This window comes from Salvelinus alpinus, chromosome 9 (assembly GCF_045679555.1).
Source record: "Salvelinus alpinus chromosome 9, SLU_Salpinus.1, whole genome shotgun sequence".
NCBI lineage: Eukaryota > Metazoa > Chordata > Actinopteri > Salmoniformes > Salmonidae > Salvelinus > Salvelinus alpinus.
This window is the reverse complement of record NC_092094.1, coordinates 52,257,354-52,275,039: the sequence shown is the minus strand read 5'-3', so window position 1 is coordinate 52,275,039 and position 17,686 is coordinate 52,257,354. Positions and strand designations below refer to the sequence as shown.

At 41.5% G+C, this 17,686-nt stretch overlaps 1 protein-coding gene across 14 annotated transcripts in view; it reads left to right on the top strand.

Moving 5' to 3' along the window:
• The first annotated feature begins 12,092 nt into the window (after positions 1-12,092).
• LOC139584006 (pleckstrin homology domain-containing family A member 7-like) overlaps positions 12,093-17,686 on the top strand; it is a 163,739-nt gene continuing 158,145 nt past the window's right edge. For 3 of the 14 annotated variants that reach the window (XM_071415545.1, XM_071415543.1, XM_071415542.1), the window contains exons 1-3: positions 12,104-12,332; positions 12,451-12,527; positions 12,694-12,751. In XM_071415545.1, coding sequence (XP_071271646.1) covers positions 12,250-12,332; positions 12,451-12,527; positions 12,694-12,751 — 218 coding nt within the window. In that variant the 5' untranslated portion in view covers positions 12,104-12,249. Of the gene's footprint in view, positions 12,333-12,430; positions 12,528-12,693; positions 12,752-17,686 lie in introns of all 14 variants that reach the window. The other 11 variants (XM_071415530.1, XM_071415529.1, XM_071415534.1 and 8 more) reach the window with 9 other exon arrangements.

The following is a 17,686-nucleotide window of genomic DNA, read 5'->3' as shown; positions in this document are numbered from 1 at the left end:
AAATGGCACCCTTTCCCTATGTAGCGCTCGACTTTTGACCAGGGCGTATATGGCTCTGGTCAAAAGGAGTGCACTATGTAGGTAATAGGATGCCACTTGGGACGCAACCGATGTCTCACACTATGTCTCATTGTGAAAAAGACCTGTTGTCTCACCTACTGCTCATTCCAGGAGGAGTGTGTCACCAAAATGTAGTCCAGTAAGCTATTTTAATGATACGATATATAGGCAAATAAGTCTGTGTGAATGTTTCTCCTCAACTCTCTATGATTCTAAGTTGCAGGGATGCAAACTTGTGAGGGCCCAAAAAGGTGACCTTTTTTGTTGTTGCACTGAAACATGCAAAAAATCCCTGCTAGGGGGAAATGCAGGTTTTAACTAATTAAACAACAAAGAATATGATCTACATGATCAGTCTCTGTGTGTAAAATAAAAAGTGGTTAATGTTAACCTAACTCACAGCTAAAAAAATGTAAAGAAAGCAATCCAATGTTATTTGTTGCCGAGACTTTACTACAAATGACACTCAAGTCTTGAGAAAAAACAATACACTAATATTGCAGTTAGCCATGACAGCCTTTATAACAGAACGCTTGTGACCACACACATCTAAATATCACACTTGGGGAAAAAAACATCTTGAAGTAGAAATAGAATGAAACAAACAGGCATTCTATTGCTGCTCTATTATAGTGGCCACTATAGTAGACATCGATCAAGTGCACATGGCTACATGTGTGCAAAAATAACATTCACTGAGCAAATAAATATATAATCCCCCCTCACTCACACACACACACACACACACACACACACACACACACACACACACACACACACACACACACACACACACACACACACACACACACACACACACACACACACACACACACACACACACACACACACACACACACACACACACACACACACACACACACACACACACACACACGTGTTACTGTCAAGTTCAACACAACAAAAACAATATCTTTGGGCTACACTGCACATTATTACATTGTACACTTTCTGCCTGTGGACATCTGTTCTACAATGTGCCAGCAAAAGTGAGAAAGAGGGCAAGTGTGTGGTGTTCCTTTCACCTCTATAGTGGCATCCAGCATAAGCCAGGCCCAGCTCCAGCTACACTTGATCCCTGATTCCACTTGTTTAACAAGCAACAACTCATTTTCACCTAATTCTCTCATTCTGAATATTAATAACCACATACTGTAGAGGGAAAACATTAGTTAACAGATAGTGGTTAGTTCGTTAGCTAGTTAACATTTCACACAGATTGCCAGGGTCCAGTAAGCAACTAACACGTTATAACTTGAGGAACCGCCACCAAAGAGTCATCTACCAGTTAATACTATGGCGAATTGGTTAGGTTACTAATGTCAGCTCATCTGATGTTGTAACGTTAGCTAGCTAACGTTAGCTGTCTGACTTTAGCTGTCTCACACCATAAACTCAATTATTTGATCAGATGAGTTGGCTAATGTTGCTCAACATTTCTCTGGCTAGCTAACGGAGAATTAGATCCAGCTAGCAAGATACTAAATAACAATGCTAATACTTGTTCCACCACACTTTCTCCCTCGAATTTCGCCGAAAGGTGACTAGTTTGCATCCCTGAAGTTGATGCATGCGCAGAGGATCTGGGGGGTACGTAGTGTGTGAATAACAGCTGAGAGTTTTAGAAGAAGGCCTATTGAATTTACAGTATCTCATTCTATTCCCAATTTATCCTTTCAAAAAAAATCGGGCAGCTCTTCATATTACTGTGCTCTGAGATAGTTTGATTTGCTTTGCATGTCACACTGAAATTGTAAAAGATAAAGTTTTTGCATTGTGTCAGATTCCTGTTTTGGGGAAATGTTGAACTTGAAACATTTACTGGAATGAAAGAGCAAAATAACATCTAAGGAAGTGTTTCTATGTGCAGTTGGCAATTCAGCCCCTTTTTATGCTTGAGACATTTGTGAGAAAAACTAATAGTAACCATTGTGTCATTGGATGCCAATAAACAAGTTGTGAGGATCATGGCACATTCTCACATTCCCGATGTTGTGCGTGAATGTGTTAGTGTTTGTATTAGTTAATGTGTTAACCTCTACGAAATCGGTGTCCCCCCCGCGGGATGGTTGAGCTAACGTAAGGTAATGTGATTAGCATAAGGTTGTAAGTAACAAAAACATTTCCCAGGACATAGACATATCTGGTGTGGGCAGAAAGCTTAAATTCTTGTTAATCTAATTGCAGTGTTCAATTTACAATTGCTATTACAGTGAAAGATTACCATGCTATTGTTTGAGAGTGCACAATTATGAGCTTAAATGTATTAATAAACCAAATTAGGCACATTTTGGCAGTCTTGATACAACATTTTGAACAGATATGCAATGGTTCATTGGATCAGTCTAAAACTTTGCACATACACTGCTGCCATCTAGTGGCCAAAATCTAAATTGCGCCTGGGCTGGAATAGTACATTATGGCCTTTCTTTTGCAAAACACATATGTTTTTTTCTTTGTATTATCTTTTACCAGATCTAATGTGTTATAGTCTCCTACATGAATTTCACATTTCCCCAAACTTCAATGTGCTTCCTTTCAAATGGTATCAAGAATATGCATATCCTTGCTTCAGGTCCTGATTTGGGTATGTCATTTTAGGTGAAAATGTTAAAGGGTCTGATCTTTAAGCCCTGTTTTTAGTCATTTTTCATATCCTGCCATAGTAACCATGTTTTCAACCGTTTCACCTGCAGCAGTCAAGTGTGTCAATTAAATGTTTGAGGAGTGTGTGTGTGTTTCTTCAAATTTTTTATTGGCGGATCGCAACCAATTGAAAGGTGCATACACCGCCACCTACTGTTCTGGAGTGTGAGGCCGGTCACAACCTCCCTATTCATCTATTTCTCTTATCTAGCCCTGTGTTCCTGCCTACTGTACTGGAGTGTGAGGCCGGTCACAACCTCCCTATTCATCTATTTCTCTTATCTAGCCCTGTATTCCTGCCTACTGTACTGGAGTGTGAGGCCGGTCACAACCTCCCTATTCATCTATTTCTCTTATCTAGCCCTGTGTTCCTGCCTACTGTACTGGAGTGTGAGGCCGGTCACAACCTCCCTATTGATCTATTTCTCTTATCTAGCCCTGTGTTTCTGCCTACTGTTCTGGAGTGTGATCATTACACTGTGACACAAAAGGGAAGGGGAAAAGGGATGACAAAATGACAAACTACCAACTAACCCGACACCCATTAAAACCTCACCACTATTCCACTACTTGGCCCTATCTGATCCTACACCAGGGACGGCAGCCTGGGACGACAGGACACTATCGCTCAACACAGCTTGTAACTCTTCTGCAGTAAAATCTCGTGCACCAAATACTTCTCTGCAGCTGCCACTACCACAGCAATGTATGTGATTTGCGTTCTACTTCTGCGGTACAGATGATAACCATGGCTATGAACGTTAACAAGCCAAACTTACAAAAACATGTCATTCCTATCACTCTCTATTGGGCCTCTGCCGACTCACAGGGATCCTCTTAGGATTCCTCACCCTGGACGCCATCTTCTTCTACCACTCTCCTGGCAACCTCAACCTACCTTTCTCACACCGGACACCTCTGATCTCCAGCACCATGGGTACCCATTCAGTTAACACACACAACTTTTCCCACCAATACTACACATTCCTTTGTCTCATGTTCTCCTGGACATTTCTCACATCTAGGAATCTCCATCCTACACACTGCTGCCACATGACCATAAGCTTGGCACCTAAAACACCGTAATGGGTTCGGGACCAAAAAGCTCTCGTGCGTTAACATACACATCCTACCTTCACTTTGTCACTTTAAAGACGTCTGCATCAAAACTCAGCATGACAAACAAAGTGTTTTCTCTGTTTCACCACGCTCTCCACCGGGTCAACATTCCCCAACCTCTTCTCCACCCATACTGACACCCTATATGGATCAGCTAGAGGGCAAAAAAAAATACATCTCACTCCCCCTGGGTCAGAATCATCCTTGTCATCATCGGGACAAGGCCAGAACTCTGCGGTTTTCACCGCACCTGCCATCGCAGGTCATATTTGGTACTTAAGGCCAATCTTCCTCACCACACCGCTTCCCTCTACACTCAGCTCCTTACCTTCTTCCTCGCTGTCCATTTCCACCTCTCCATGCTCTTTCCGCTCCTTCATCCGCTATAATAGCAAACCGTTCTTGTATCTTGAATTTGCTGCCATGTCACATCAACTCCAAAAGCTCTACAAGCCGCCTTTACTCCTCGCGGCCTCATTGTGTGTGTTCAGAAGGACTGGCTAATATTGTAGGCCTCTCCCACCAATTTGAGTAGATTTAACTCCGGTGTAGTGCCAACTCATTTGAGTGGGAGACGGGCAATTGCTAGTTGGAAGCAAGGATAGGGTAGAGCATTCGTTTGATACAGTGAGGTCCAAAAGTATTTTTTACAGTGACACATTTTATGTTGTTTTGGCTCTGTACTCCAGCACTTTGGATTTGAAATGATACAATGACTATGAGGTTAAAGTGCAGACTGACAAGCTTTCGTCTGAGGGTATTTTTAACAGCTTATAACCCCAAGCCATAAGACTTCTAAACAAGACTGCTAAATAGCCATACAAATGGCTACCCAGACTATCTACACTGGCCTTTTTCTGCACTAACTCTACCCACACACTGGACTCTAACCACCCACACACTTACACATACTTACACCCAGGGGTGAAAGTAGATTTAATGTCTTACCGTTATGGGACACCCAAGTGTGCCCACACATACTTTATACTGCAAAAATGACAGGATGGCCTACTCTGCTGACACTAACAACAGATCAACAAAAACCATGTTGTCAGATCCATATAATTGGCCTAGGAAAAGTGGAGACAAAAATACAATATATAGTCCATCTAACCCAGGGGGAGGAAACGATGGTCCAAAAATAAACAAAAGTGAATATGAACACACTGGGGATATGGCCGATGTTCTCCGCGGGTGCCAATAAGACTGTTTGCTCAATTAAATTAAGAATTTTGATAACTAAACGACAGATTGGAGACTTTTCATTGTCATGTCTTTCCACCAACAGCCATTTGCTTTCCAAACAGTTTTTCCGCAATTGTATTTTTAAATATCGCGACATGTTTGGCTGGGTCCCTCTGCTTTTCACTGACAGTCGCAACTCAACAATCATCTATTTTGGTATTTGCAGCACACGCTGCCCCAATTGCTGGCACTTCCGACTGTAGGCTATAGACAGGATTAAGCTAATTAGGCTATAGAATTTTGGCAATTTACTTTAAGGAAAGCTTAGCTTCCCCCAGCCTTCTGGACTGACATGCAGTAATATTCAATAATGGTGTTAATAGCCTATAGTTTTTTGGGCAGGTTGTATTAATTGTGATAGGCTCACGTTTTACCGGCACCCACACCATTTCTTTTGCCGGGATGCCGCACCAGACCGCCTTACTTTCACCCCTGCTGACATCTCAACACACACACTCCCTGTATATAGCCATGTTACTTTCTACTCCCTATATAAAGGCCATGTTACTTTCTACTCCCTATATAAAGGCCATGTTACTTTCTACTCCCTGTATAAAGGCCATGTTACTTTCTACTCCCTATATAAAGGCCATGTTACTTTCTACTCCCTATATAAAGGCCATGCTACTTTCTACTCCCTATATAAAGGCCATGTTACTTTCTACTCCCTATATAAAGGCCATGTTACTTTCTACTCCCTATATAAAGGCCATGTTACTTTCTACTCCCTATATAAAGGCCATGTTACTTTCTACTCCCTGTATATAGCCATGTTACTTTCTACTCCCTGTATATAGCCATGTTACTTTCTACTCCCTATATAAAGGCCATGTTACTTTCTACTCCCTATATAAAGGCCATGTTACTTTCTACTCCCTATATAAAGGCCATGTTACTTTCTACTCCCTATATAAAGGCCATGTTACTTTCTACTCCCTATATAAAGGCCATGTTACTTTCTACTCCCTATATAAAGGCCATGTTACTTTCTACTCCCTATATAAAGGCCATGTTACTTTCTACTCCCTATATAAAGGCCATGTTACTTTCTACTCCCTATATAAAGGCCATGTTACTTTCTACTCCCTATATAAAGGCCATGTTACTTTCTACTCCCTGTATATAGCCATGTTACTTTCTACTCCCTATATAAAGGCCATGTTACTTTCTACTCCCTATATAAAGGCCATGTTACTTTCTACTCCCTATATAAAGGCCATGTTACTTTCTACTCCCTATATAAAAGCCACAGAACTTGTTCTCAACTAGCTTACCTGGTTAAATAAAGGTGAACTAAAATAACAAATAAAACAATATTTCACCCATAGAGCATGTTTGACGTGTATGACAACGTGTTCCAGTTCCCACCAATATCCAGGAACTTGGCACAGCCATTGAAGAGGAGTGGGACAATATTCCACAGGCTACAATCAACATCCTGATCAACTCTATGCAATATGTAAAGGTAATGTGTCGCACTGCATGATGCAAATGGTGGTCACACCAGATACTAACTGGTTTTCTGATCCACACCCCTCCCTTTTTTAAGGCATCTGTGACCAACAAATGCCTATCTGTATTCCCAGTCAGGAAATCCATAGATTATGGCCTAATTTATTTATTTCAATTGACTGATTTCCTTGTATGAACTGTAACTCAGTGAAATATTTAAAATTGTTGCATATTGCGTTCATATTTTTGTTCAGTATATTTATATTTTTGACAACTTTTACTTTTACTCCACTACATTCCTAAATAAAATGTGTACTTCTTACTCCCATACATTTTCCCTGACACCCAAAAGTACTCGTTACATTTCAAATGATTAGGCAAGACAGCAATATGTTCCAATTCACACACCTATCAATATAACGCGTTGTCATCTCTACTGCCTCTGATCTGGCGGACTTACTAAACACAAATACTGCGTTTGTAAATTATGTCTGAGTGTGCCTCTGGTTTTCCGTAAATAAAATACAAAATACAAGAAAAATGTGCCGTCTGGTTTGCTTAATATAAAGGAACTTGATGTATAGCATTTCCTTTTCACTTTTATTAAAGTATGACAATTGAGTACCTTTCCCACCACTGTGCTTAAGTACATTTAAAATCAAATGCTTTTACTCAAGTAGTATTTTACTGGTTGACTTTCACTTTTACTTGTGTACTTTTCCCACCATTGTACTTGAGTAAAAGTAAAGATACCTTAATAGAAAATGCCTCAAGTAAAAGTGAAAGTCACCCAGTAAAATATTACTTGAGTAAAAGCCTAAAAGTATTTGATTCTAAATATACTTAAGCATCAAAAGTAAAAGTATAAATCATTTGACATTCCTCATATTAAGCAAACCAGGCGGCACGATTTTCTTGTTATATTAATTTATGGATAGCCAGAGGCACACTCCGATACTCGAGGGGCACACTCCGACACAAAGATCATACCCCCAAGCAATGTTCCCTCTAATTGTTTTCCTCACTGAGCAAATTTCAGTTCTGCTGAGCGCAAACTTGAACGTTGTGAAAATTCTGTGCAACTTCCAGCACGCGTTTACTGTAAACACTGAAGCTGTATCCGCTTTAAGTTAGTTTTAACAGTGGTCAAGTAGGCTACTGTGGCTATTTGATCATAATGTAGGCCTACCAGAGTGGCCTACCGTAAAAAACAATGGAGAAAATGCATCCCATAACATTTTAACATGGAAATAGCTGTTCTATCATTCAGCCTACAGTAGCAACCAATGTGTGGTGTTCAATGTAGGCCTACATTCCATGAGACTTTGAAAAAAAAAAAAACATGCATGGCTTGACATGAACCTGTTTATCCACTTGTCCTTCAGACAAGGAGGTGACTGAAAATGTTGTGTTGTTTGATGCAAAAAAACACTATACAAAATTAAATGCATTATTATTCCCATACCATTATTACAGAGAATCAAACAAATGATGCTACCCTCTGCCTATTGGCTACTTAGCTTATTCAAACCTGTCTCAAAAACACTGTCCCTTTAAGACAAAAAAAAGCTTTTTACCTGACTCGCTTTTCAAAGTCTAAAAATGTATATGATTTGTGCTCTTGTAGGAAGCAATCACTTCCTTATTGCTGACGACAAATGATATATAACTGGGCTAATAACCCACTAACTAGCAAAGGGTATGAACAAAATGTGCAGACGTGGCTACATGCAGCTCTCACTTTGATCTCAAATCAAGCGCATATACTCACAACCGCTCAGTCTGTAAACACAGTCCAGTTCAATAAATGGCACAGATCCATATATGGCAATGGTCTATTTGCATATAGGCCTACTGCAGCTCTAATTGGTTATGCCGCACTGGTCTGTGTAGAGTATGGGCTGAGTAGTTTATTTAAAAACAAAATGATTTCACCTTTATTTAACCAGGTAGGCTAGTTGAGAACAAGTTCTCATTTACAACTGCGACCTGGCCAAGATAAAGCAAAGCAGTGTGACAAAAACAACACAGAGTTACACTAGGGATAAACAAACGTACAGTCAATAACACAATAGAAAAATCTGTATACAGTGTGTGCAAATGAAGTAAGGAGGTACGGCAATAAATAGGCCATAGTGGTGAAGTAATTACAATTTAGCAATTTAAACGGGAGTGATATATGTGCAGATGAGGATGTGCAAGTAGAAATACTGGTGTGCAAAAGAGCAGAAAAACAAAAACAAATATGGGGATGAGGTAGGTAGTTGGTTGGATGGGCTATTTACAGATGGGCTGTGTACAGCTGCAGCGATCGGTAAGCTGGTCTGACAGCTGATGCTTAAAGTTAGTGAGAGAGATAGAAGTCTCCAACTTCAGTGATTTTTGCAGTTCGTTCCAGTCATTGGCAGCAGAGAACTGTAAGGAAAGGCGGTCAAAGGAGGTGTTGGCTTTGGGGATGACCAGTGAAATATACCTGCTGGAGCGCGTGCTACGGGTGGGTGTTGCTATGGTGACCAGTGAGCTGAGATAACCTAGCAAAGACTTATAGATAACCTGGAGCCAGTTGGTTGGGCGACGAATATGTAGCGAGGACCAGCCAACGAGAGCATACAGGTCGCAGTGGTGGGTAGTATATGGGACTTTGTGGACAAAACGGATGGCACTGTGATAGACTGCATCCAATTTGCTGAGTAGAGTGTTAGAGGCTATTTTGTAAATGACATCACCGAAGTCAAGGATCGGAAGGATAGTCAGTTTTACGAGGGTATGTTTGGCAGCATGAGTGAAGGATGCTTTGTTAAGAAATAGGAAGCCGATTCTAGATTTAATTTTGGATTGGAGATGCTTAATATGAGTCTGGAAGGAGAGTTTGCAGTCTAGCCAGACACCTAGGTATTTATAGTTGTCCACATATTCTAAGTCAGAACCGTCCAGAGTAGTGATGCTAGTCGTGTCAATACAATAGAATCCTACTCCGATGCATTCTGCCTACAACAAAATCTCTTGCATAGTTTGTTTTGTTTCGGTATGTTGCATTGAAAGTGGCTAATGTTGTGTTGATTTGATCACAATTGTCACAGTAAAGGGAAACGTTGATAGTGTTAACAGGGAAAGCTCTAGAACAGTGGTCACCAACCTTTTCTTAATCAAGATCACTTTGAGTCAAAATGCAAGCCGAGATCTACCGGTCAGTAAGCTATAGGCCCAATATATTATCACTGCATATTGGCTTTGCTTGAATTGCCCTGCCAATGCATTGTTGTTTGGGACATTGAAAAAAAATATTATGTTTCAAAATTAAGCCACTTCCAACGTCTTTTTGAGAATTTGGCAGTATATCCAACTGGCTTCACAACCGCAGAACACGTTCCCTGTTAACACTATCAACGTTTCCCAACGTTTCCCTTTACTGTGACAGGACGTCAGTACGTTCAAGCCCTTTTTTGTGCAATTCATTTATTGTTTAGTGTTGTGTAGTAGTTTTGCCGGCGTGCGTCCCACTTTTTATAAAAAATGTGGCCCCACAAAGATTTACATGCTAACAAGCACTAAACAATAAATTAATTGCACAAAAAAGGGCTTGAACGTACTGACGTACTGTCCGCACGAGTGACAGAACACTGAGCTAATCATGGCGCAACTAGAGAACATTACCAACACCTATGCTCCATATTTTCCGCTGGCTGCCCCACCACCACAGAAAGCACTGAGCTAGGCTGAAACACCTGCATTTTGGATCTGCCTTCCTCAAGAAAGCAAAAAAGAGACCATGTTTGTATGCGGCTTTATTAACTCAATGATTTTTTATTTATATTTTTTACATTGTCTGCAAACTGATATGTGACATGTAGTAATGCTAAAATAACATGCAAAACAGGTAAGCGACCGGTTGGTGAGCACTACTCTAGAAGATTTTGTGAAGTACAATCTAGTGCTTCTCTATGTGGGCTGATATTTCTGTGAGGCAGTCCCGGGAGAGCTGCGCAGTAGTCTCGGTGCCAGTGCGCACATGCAGTTTAGAGGGAATGTTGCTCCCAAGACATGCTAACCTTGCACCAATAACAGGGGAAGTTAACATTTTGTTGGTGGGAGGGATGATATTTACAGAGGCTCAACTTTCACTGGGGAAGGGGAGGACATGTCCCCACATTTTGAAATTGCATTTTTGTCCCCCCCCCAGTTTTATCATTGGAATGTGATACAAAACGAGGCAACGGTGTGCTTTAGGACCCTGTGGACGCCTCCGAGAAGGTCGGGTAGGCTGTTTGGAGTGTTTATCCGACTGCATAATAAATAAAAAAAATGATGTCCCCCCCACTTCTAAAAACAAAGTTGAGCCCCTGGATAAGTATGCCTCTAACTTTCTCACTCATTATTCACGATTAATTCAGGATTATCCGTAATCATGGTAGCATCCACATTTGTCCAAATATTTTTGGTTCCCTGCATAGAGTTGATCAGGCTGTTGATTGTGGCCTGTAGAATGTTGTCACACTCCTCTTCAATGGCTGTGCGAAGTTGCTGGATTTTGTCGGGAACTGGAACATGCTGTCATACACGTCCATGCAGAGCATCCCAAACCTGCTCAATGTGTGACATGTCTGGTGAGTATGCAGGCCATGGAATAACTGGGACATTTTCATCTTCCAGGAATGATGTACAGTTTCTTGCAACATGGGGCTGTGCATGATCATGCTGAAACATGAGGTGATGGCGACGGATAAAAGGCACTACAATGGGCCTCCAGAATCTCGTCACGGTATCTCTGTGCATTTAAATTGCCATCTATAAAATGCAATTGTGTTTGTTGTCCATAGCTTATGCCTGCCCATACCATAACCCCACCTCCACCAAGGGGCACTCTGTTCACAACATTGACTTCAGCAAACCGCTCGGCCACACAACACCATACCACGTGCTCTGCGGTTGTGAAGCCAGTTGGATATACTGCCAAATTCTCAAAAAGACATTGTAAGCGGCTTATGGTAGAGAAATGAACATTCCATTCTCTGGCAACAGCTCTGGTGGACATTCCTGCAGTCAGCATGCCAATTGCACACTCCCTCAAAACTTGAGATATCTGTGGCATTGCATTGTATGACAAAACTGCACATTTTAGAGTGGCCTTTTATTGTCCCCAGCAGAAGGTGTGTAATGATCATGCTGTTTAATCAGATTCTTAATATGCCACACCTATCAGGTGGATGGATTATCTTGGCAAAGGAGAAATGCTTACTAACACGAATATAAACAAATTTGTGCACAAAATCTGAGAGAAATATTATTTTTGTGCACACGGAAAATGTCTGCCATCTTTTATGGGACCAACATTTTACATGTTGCATTTATATTTTTGTTCAGTATAGATTGCAATGCACCGATTGCCTTGGGGACCCTGCGTTAAATAAGAACATGCCTCTGAAAAACTATTTTGAGAGCAATAATTGGCTTACACGTGTAACTACAAAACCTTAAATTAACCAAAGCCGCTACTCTAGAGCTCCTTTTTGTTTCCAACTACGTGTAACTTTCATTCAGTCGGCAGACAAAAGTAGGCTACTCAGAAAACGTACTTCTCCGTCAACTGAGTAGCCTAGCTGACAGCCCTCCCCTTTATTCGCCTCTTCGCCCTGGCGGTGATCATTGGATTTGAGTGCCCTGGAGACTCCATGAAGAGGGAATGAAATAGGACTTCATACCGGGATCATGGCGGCGCCGCTCGGGCGGGAGACCTTACCTGAGCACTGGTCCTACGGTGTCTGCGGAGATGGCAGGGTGTTTTTCGTTCAGTGAGTCGGATATGTGCTTTGGCGAGGCGAAATGTGGTCGTTCTTTTTTGGCTCTTTAAGGAGAGTTCGATTGGCTAGTGTTTATTTCCTCTTAACAGGTGTTTTGTCTTTCTGGCAGCGATGAAACGAACACAACTGCTTGGCTCCATCCGAAAACGGGCGAACCTGTCAATTCCGGACACATGATACGGTCAGGTATGCATGCATTCGTATCAGATTATTAATGCTGTTTGGCCTACTTCGCAGAAGAGCGGGTTTCTTTTGTGCGTTATTGATATACCGGTAGCCTAATGATGCACGAAACTTTCAGGGAATGCGCCTACCCTCGAAGATAACGCGCATTTTTACTCGCCCATTGCAGATTTACCTCGAGGATGGGAAGAGGGTTTCACGAACGAAGGGGCCAGCTACTTCATAAAGTAAGTCAAAGCAATTGAATTCGACTATATTATGTTGTGGCGAAGTACCTGAGCGCACTACTGCCGTTGAGGTTACTAGGGGAGCAAAAAATATGGCTCATCTAGCCTACTGACACAGGTGTGTGTGTTCATAGGTTAAAATACTTCAGTTACAGTTGTTTTTCAACTAGCCCGATAATGGACTAAAGGAACCTAACGTTACTCTTTAGTCCAGGGATCTTACATGTTCTGTTTATAGGCGAATTGGCTCTGGAAGCCAAAACAGCCAAATACTCTATGTAAACGTGAATTGATTCTCAATTGTGGTATGGTTCTAGAAACATAAATCCCTCTACTTTCATATCACATCAAAATAATTTCACAAATGCAAAATACTTACTGACTGTACTCAGTGGCGATTTTAGCATGTCAGTCTTGGTGGGGCAAAACAAAAAAAATTGGGGAATCATTCCAGCAAAGCCACTACACAACACCAAACAATGCATTGGTTGCACTATAACGATGACAAACGGTGCCCACAAACTGTTAGGGCCTACATAAAGCTGTCCCAACAGCAGAGCCGAGTCCCAACACCTTACCACTGCTACACCTGTCTTTCAGCAGAGCCTTGTCTGGAAGCGAAACAGTTCATTCAGCCTCATTTACTGCCTTAAAAAAAAGCATAGCTGATATGGCGGACTTGCTTCAACAAATGTAGTTTCTACTGACAATTGAGATGTACAAATTATGGCATAAGGGGACGACAAGCGGATAAGAGGCAATCTAATTAACGAGCAACCGATGACTGACGTAGTCAATATAACTATTTGTTCAGCACTTTTTGAAATGTACAGTGACAGATTTCAGAACATGGGCCGTCAGACACAACCGTAGGATAAATAAAGGGGGCATATAAGCAGACAATGAAAGCTCTTACAATATTCAATGATTACATTTCTCTAAAACATGTTATAGGCTATTTGTGCACCACCAAGTTAGAACAGTAGGTGAAATTAAGAGGTGAAAATAGACCAAATTATTAGGGTGAGGCACATGGGCTACTAACTGCTTACTACACAACATACACTTCGTATTCATTTCTTAGCTACAGTATACATTTCTCCCTTGCATGTTACACCATTTATGTAGCAGCATACAATACATTTTTGGACTCACCTTGTGAAGGTGGCACAGCGGTCCTTTTGTAGGCACATTTTGTCATCAAAGTCTGGCATTCTCTGGATTTATGGTGGGAACTCTGGGAGAGAAAAAACCCCACAGCCACTCCATTGAATAGCAGGCTAACGTTAGTGGTTTCTTTGCAACTCTTAGCCACTGATTCCTTCCAAACAACTCGTTGTTGAATTTGCGATTTCCAACTTGTTGTGTAATGTTTATGTACAATGGCCGATGAGCACTGATACGTTTTATCTATAATTTCTCTTCATTATTTCTCATCATATGACAAGGATTAAAAAGGATTTTCCAGTAGATTGTCGACTTGATGACAACTGATGATGACTGCTAGCTAAGACTTTGAAAGTAAGATGTTGACATCAGTCCAATCAAAGCTACTGTAGATAGAACGTGATTTGATGTCATTCTATCTGTGGCCAATAACCTTGAGCCTTCTTGGATGGGCACTTCTAATATAACTCTACGGCAGAACCCAAGGGGCTAACAGTTTTGAGCTCTAACCTTAGAATTGGGGATGACGTACTGTCCCATGAGTGACAGGAAACGGAGCCAATCATGACAGAAAACTGAGCCAATCAGGCGCAACGCTCTGTATTTTTCGGCTGGCTAGCCCCACCACCAAATAAAGCTCTGAGCTAGGCTGAAACACCTGCATTTTGGAGCTGCTTTACTCAAGAAAGCAAAAAAGAGACCATGTTTGTATGACATTTAAAATAAAAAAAAGATTTCACCCCATGCTTCCTGATGCAGCTCCCATAAATTGGATTGGCTTGATGGGCACTTCTTATGTACCGTACAGTCAAGCTGCTCCCACAACAGTCCAATAGGGTTGAGATCCGGTGACTGTGCTGGCCACTCCATTATAGACAGAATACCAGCTGACTGCTTCTTCCCTAAATAGTTCTTGCATAGTTTGGAGCTGTGCTTTGAGTCATTGTCCTGTTGTAGGAGGAAATTGGCTCCAATTAAGCGCTGTCCACAGGGTATGGCATGGCGTTGCAAAATGGAGTGATAGCCTTCCTTCTTCAAGATCCCTTTTACCCTGTCCAAATCTCCCACTTTACCACCACCAAAGCACCCCCAGACCATCACATTGCCTCCACCATGCTTGACAGATGGTGTCAAGCACTCCTCCAGCGTCTTTTCATTTTTTCTGCATCTCACGAATGTTCTTCTTTGTGATCCGAACACCTCAAACTTAGATTCGTCTGTCCATAACACTTTTTTCCAATCTTCCTCTGTCCAGTGTCTGTGTTCTTTTTACCCATCTTAATTGTTTCTTTTTATTGGCCAGTCTTAGGTATGGCTTTTTCTTTGCAACTCTGCCTAGAAGGCCAGCATCCCGGAGTCGCCTCTTCACTGTTGATGTTGAGACTGGTGTTTTGCGGGTACTATTTAATGAAGCTGCCAGTTGAGGACTTGTGAGGCATCTGTTTCTCAAACTAGACACTAATGTACTTGTCCTCTTGCTCAGTTGTGCACCGGGGCCTCTCACTTCTCTTTCTATTCTGGTTAGAGACAGTTTGCGCTGTTCTGTGAAGGAAGTAGTACACAGCGTTGTACCAGACATTCAGTTTCTTGGCAATTTCTCACTTGGAATAGCCATCATTTCTCAGAACAAGAATAGACTGACGAGTTTCAGAAGAAAGTTCTTTGTTTCTGGCCATTTTGAGCATGTAATTGAACCCACAAAGGCTGATGCTCCAGGCACTCAACTAGTCTAAAGAAGGCCAGTTTTATTGCTTCTTTAATCAGAACAACAGTTTTCAGCTGTGTTAACATAATTGCAAAAGGGTTTTCTAATGATCAATTAGCCTTTTTAAAATGATAAACTTGGATTAGCTGACACAACGTCCCATTGGAACACAGGAGTGATGGTTGCTGATAATGGGCATCTGTACGCCTATGTAGATATTCCATAAAAAATCTCCCGTTTCCAGCTACAATAGTCATTTACAACATTAACAATGTTTACACTTTATTTTCTGATCAATTTGATGTTATTTTAATGGACAAAATTTGCTTTTCTTACAAAAACAAGGACATTTCTAAGTGACCCCAAACGTTTGAACAGTAGTGTATGTATATGTGTATATATATATAATATATATTTGATTTTTAACCAAAAAGTGTGCTGCTCAAACAGGTGGGACTCTGCCCCACCTGCCCTGAATGACGGGTCACCACTGACTGTACCTCTGTTTTAGCAGTTGCGCCCGACAGCATTTTTCAGCGACAACACTTTTGTGGCATCTGCCTTCCTACATACAGGTGTCAAGGAGACGCAGCTAGCTAATTAGCACAGGTAGTCAGATCTGTTTTCTGTAAACAAGCGCTGTAACATGGAGATGTGGCTGTGTGGGAACCCATAATCCTAACCCTATAAAGGTGTGTATCAATTGAATTTTTTTTATTGAAAATTATTTCTTGCTGATATGAAAGATTAGATCCTTATGCTTCCAAGACTGTACCGCAAGCGATGCGTGTTAATGTTCAGACCTAGCGCCCCGGGGCTCTGAACAAAACTTCCCCCGTACGGAAGACTCCTTCTTCCAATGACTCTTACGTGTAATGGACCTGAGAGTCGTGACCAAGGGCTAGTATACAACGCACCCTCTCTTGTTGACTTGGTTGTGCATTGAACACTTGCGGCTATTGTTTGACTATCTGGAAAATTGGTTGTTCAATATCACAGCTACTGCTTTAGTCTGCAAAAAATGTTGCGCGTGTTTGACAATCTGATTCGGGATGTTTTCGACATCTACGACACTTATGATCTTGACACTTATGATCTTGACGTGAGGCTCGACGTGTTATCGTGTACCTCTTCGCTATTAGTTTCAGTAAGGTGTATTAGGCTACTGTCCATTGTCGATTTACACACTAGTTGAGATTTCACACGTTGATTTCCCCCAGTTTATCTTCAGCTGTCAGTGTGACTCAATATATTGTTTTATTTCTTTGTGTTCCTTGGGACATTGCATTTCTGTGGAGTTTTCCTATGTGCTATGATTTACATACAGCTGTTATTGTAGTATTGTGAAGGCCCAGCACTCTTGATACCTATAAAGGGAGTAAATGTAAACAATGTAGCTCAGGGCATTTGCATGCTATTTGCTAATGTCGGTGTTCAATGAAGTTCCTTTTCCAGTGTCTAGTGTCTGTCTCCACTCTAAAATGTGACCTTTTATTTAACTAGGCAATTCATTTAAGAACAAATTCTTATTGTGCACCGCCCTATGGGACTCACGGCCAATCACGGCCGCTGGTGATACAGCCTGGATTCGAACCAAGGTGCAGTGCCTTAGACCGCTGCGCCACTCGGGAGCCCCAAGCTCCTTGCCAGGAGTGCAGAGCATCACAACTGTGACCTGGCAGCATGTCGTGTTATGATTCCAGATAACACTACTGTAACATAGGGTCTGCTGTTATGTGACATAATGCTATTATGCAACTCAGGACTACTGCAGGATCAATACTCCCTGGTGAAATGAATCCTAGTGAGTGACTTCAGTATAGTTGGCCTGTCTTGCCAGCATTTAGACTGTGTGTGTGTATGTATGTATGTATGTATGTATGTATATATATATATATGAGACTCCAATAATGAAAGATGCAAACTTCAGAGGCCTGGACCTCACCTATAGCTCTCTTTTGACATCCACCCACCTGTGTTGTCTTCAAACTATTCCTCCCTGGGAGTTTGAGCTTTGTACAGCCTCATCTCTGGCCACACAACTGCCGTACGAGTGGGAACCT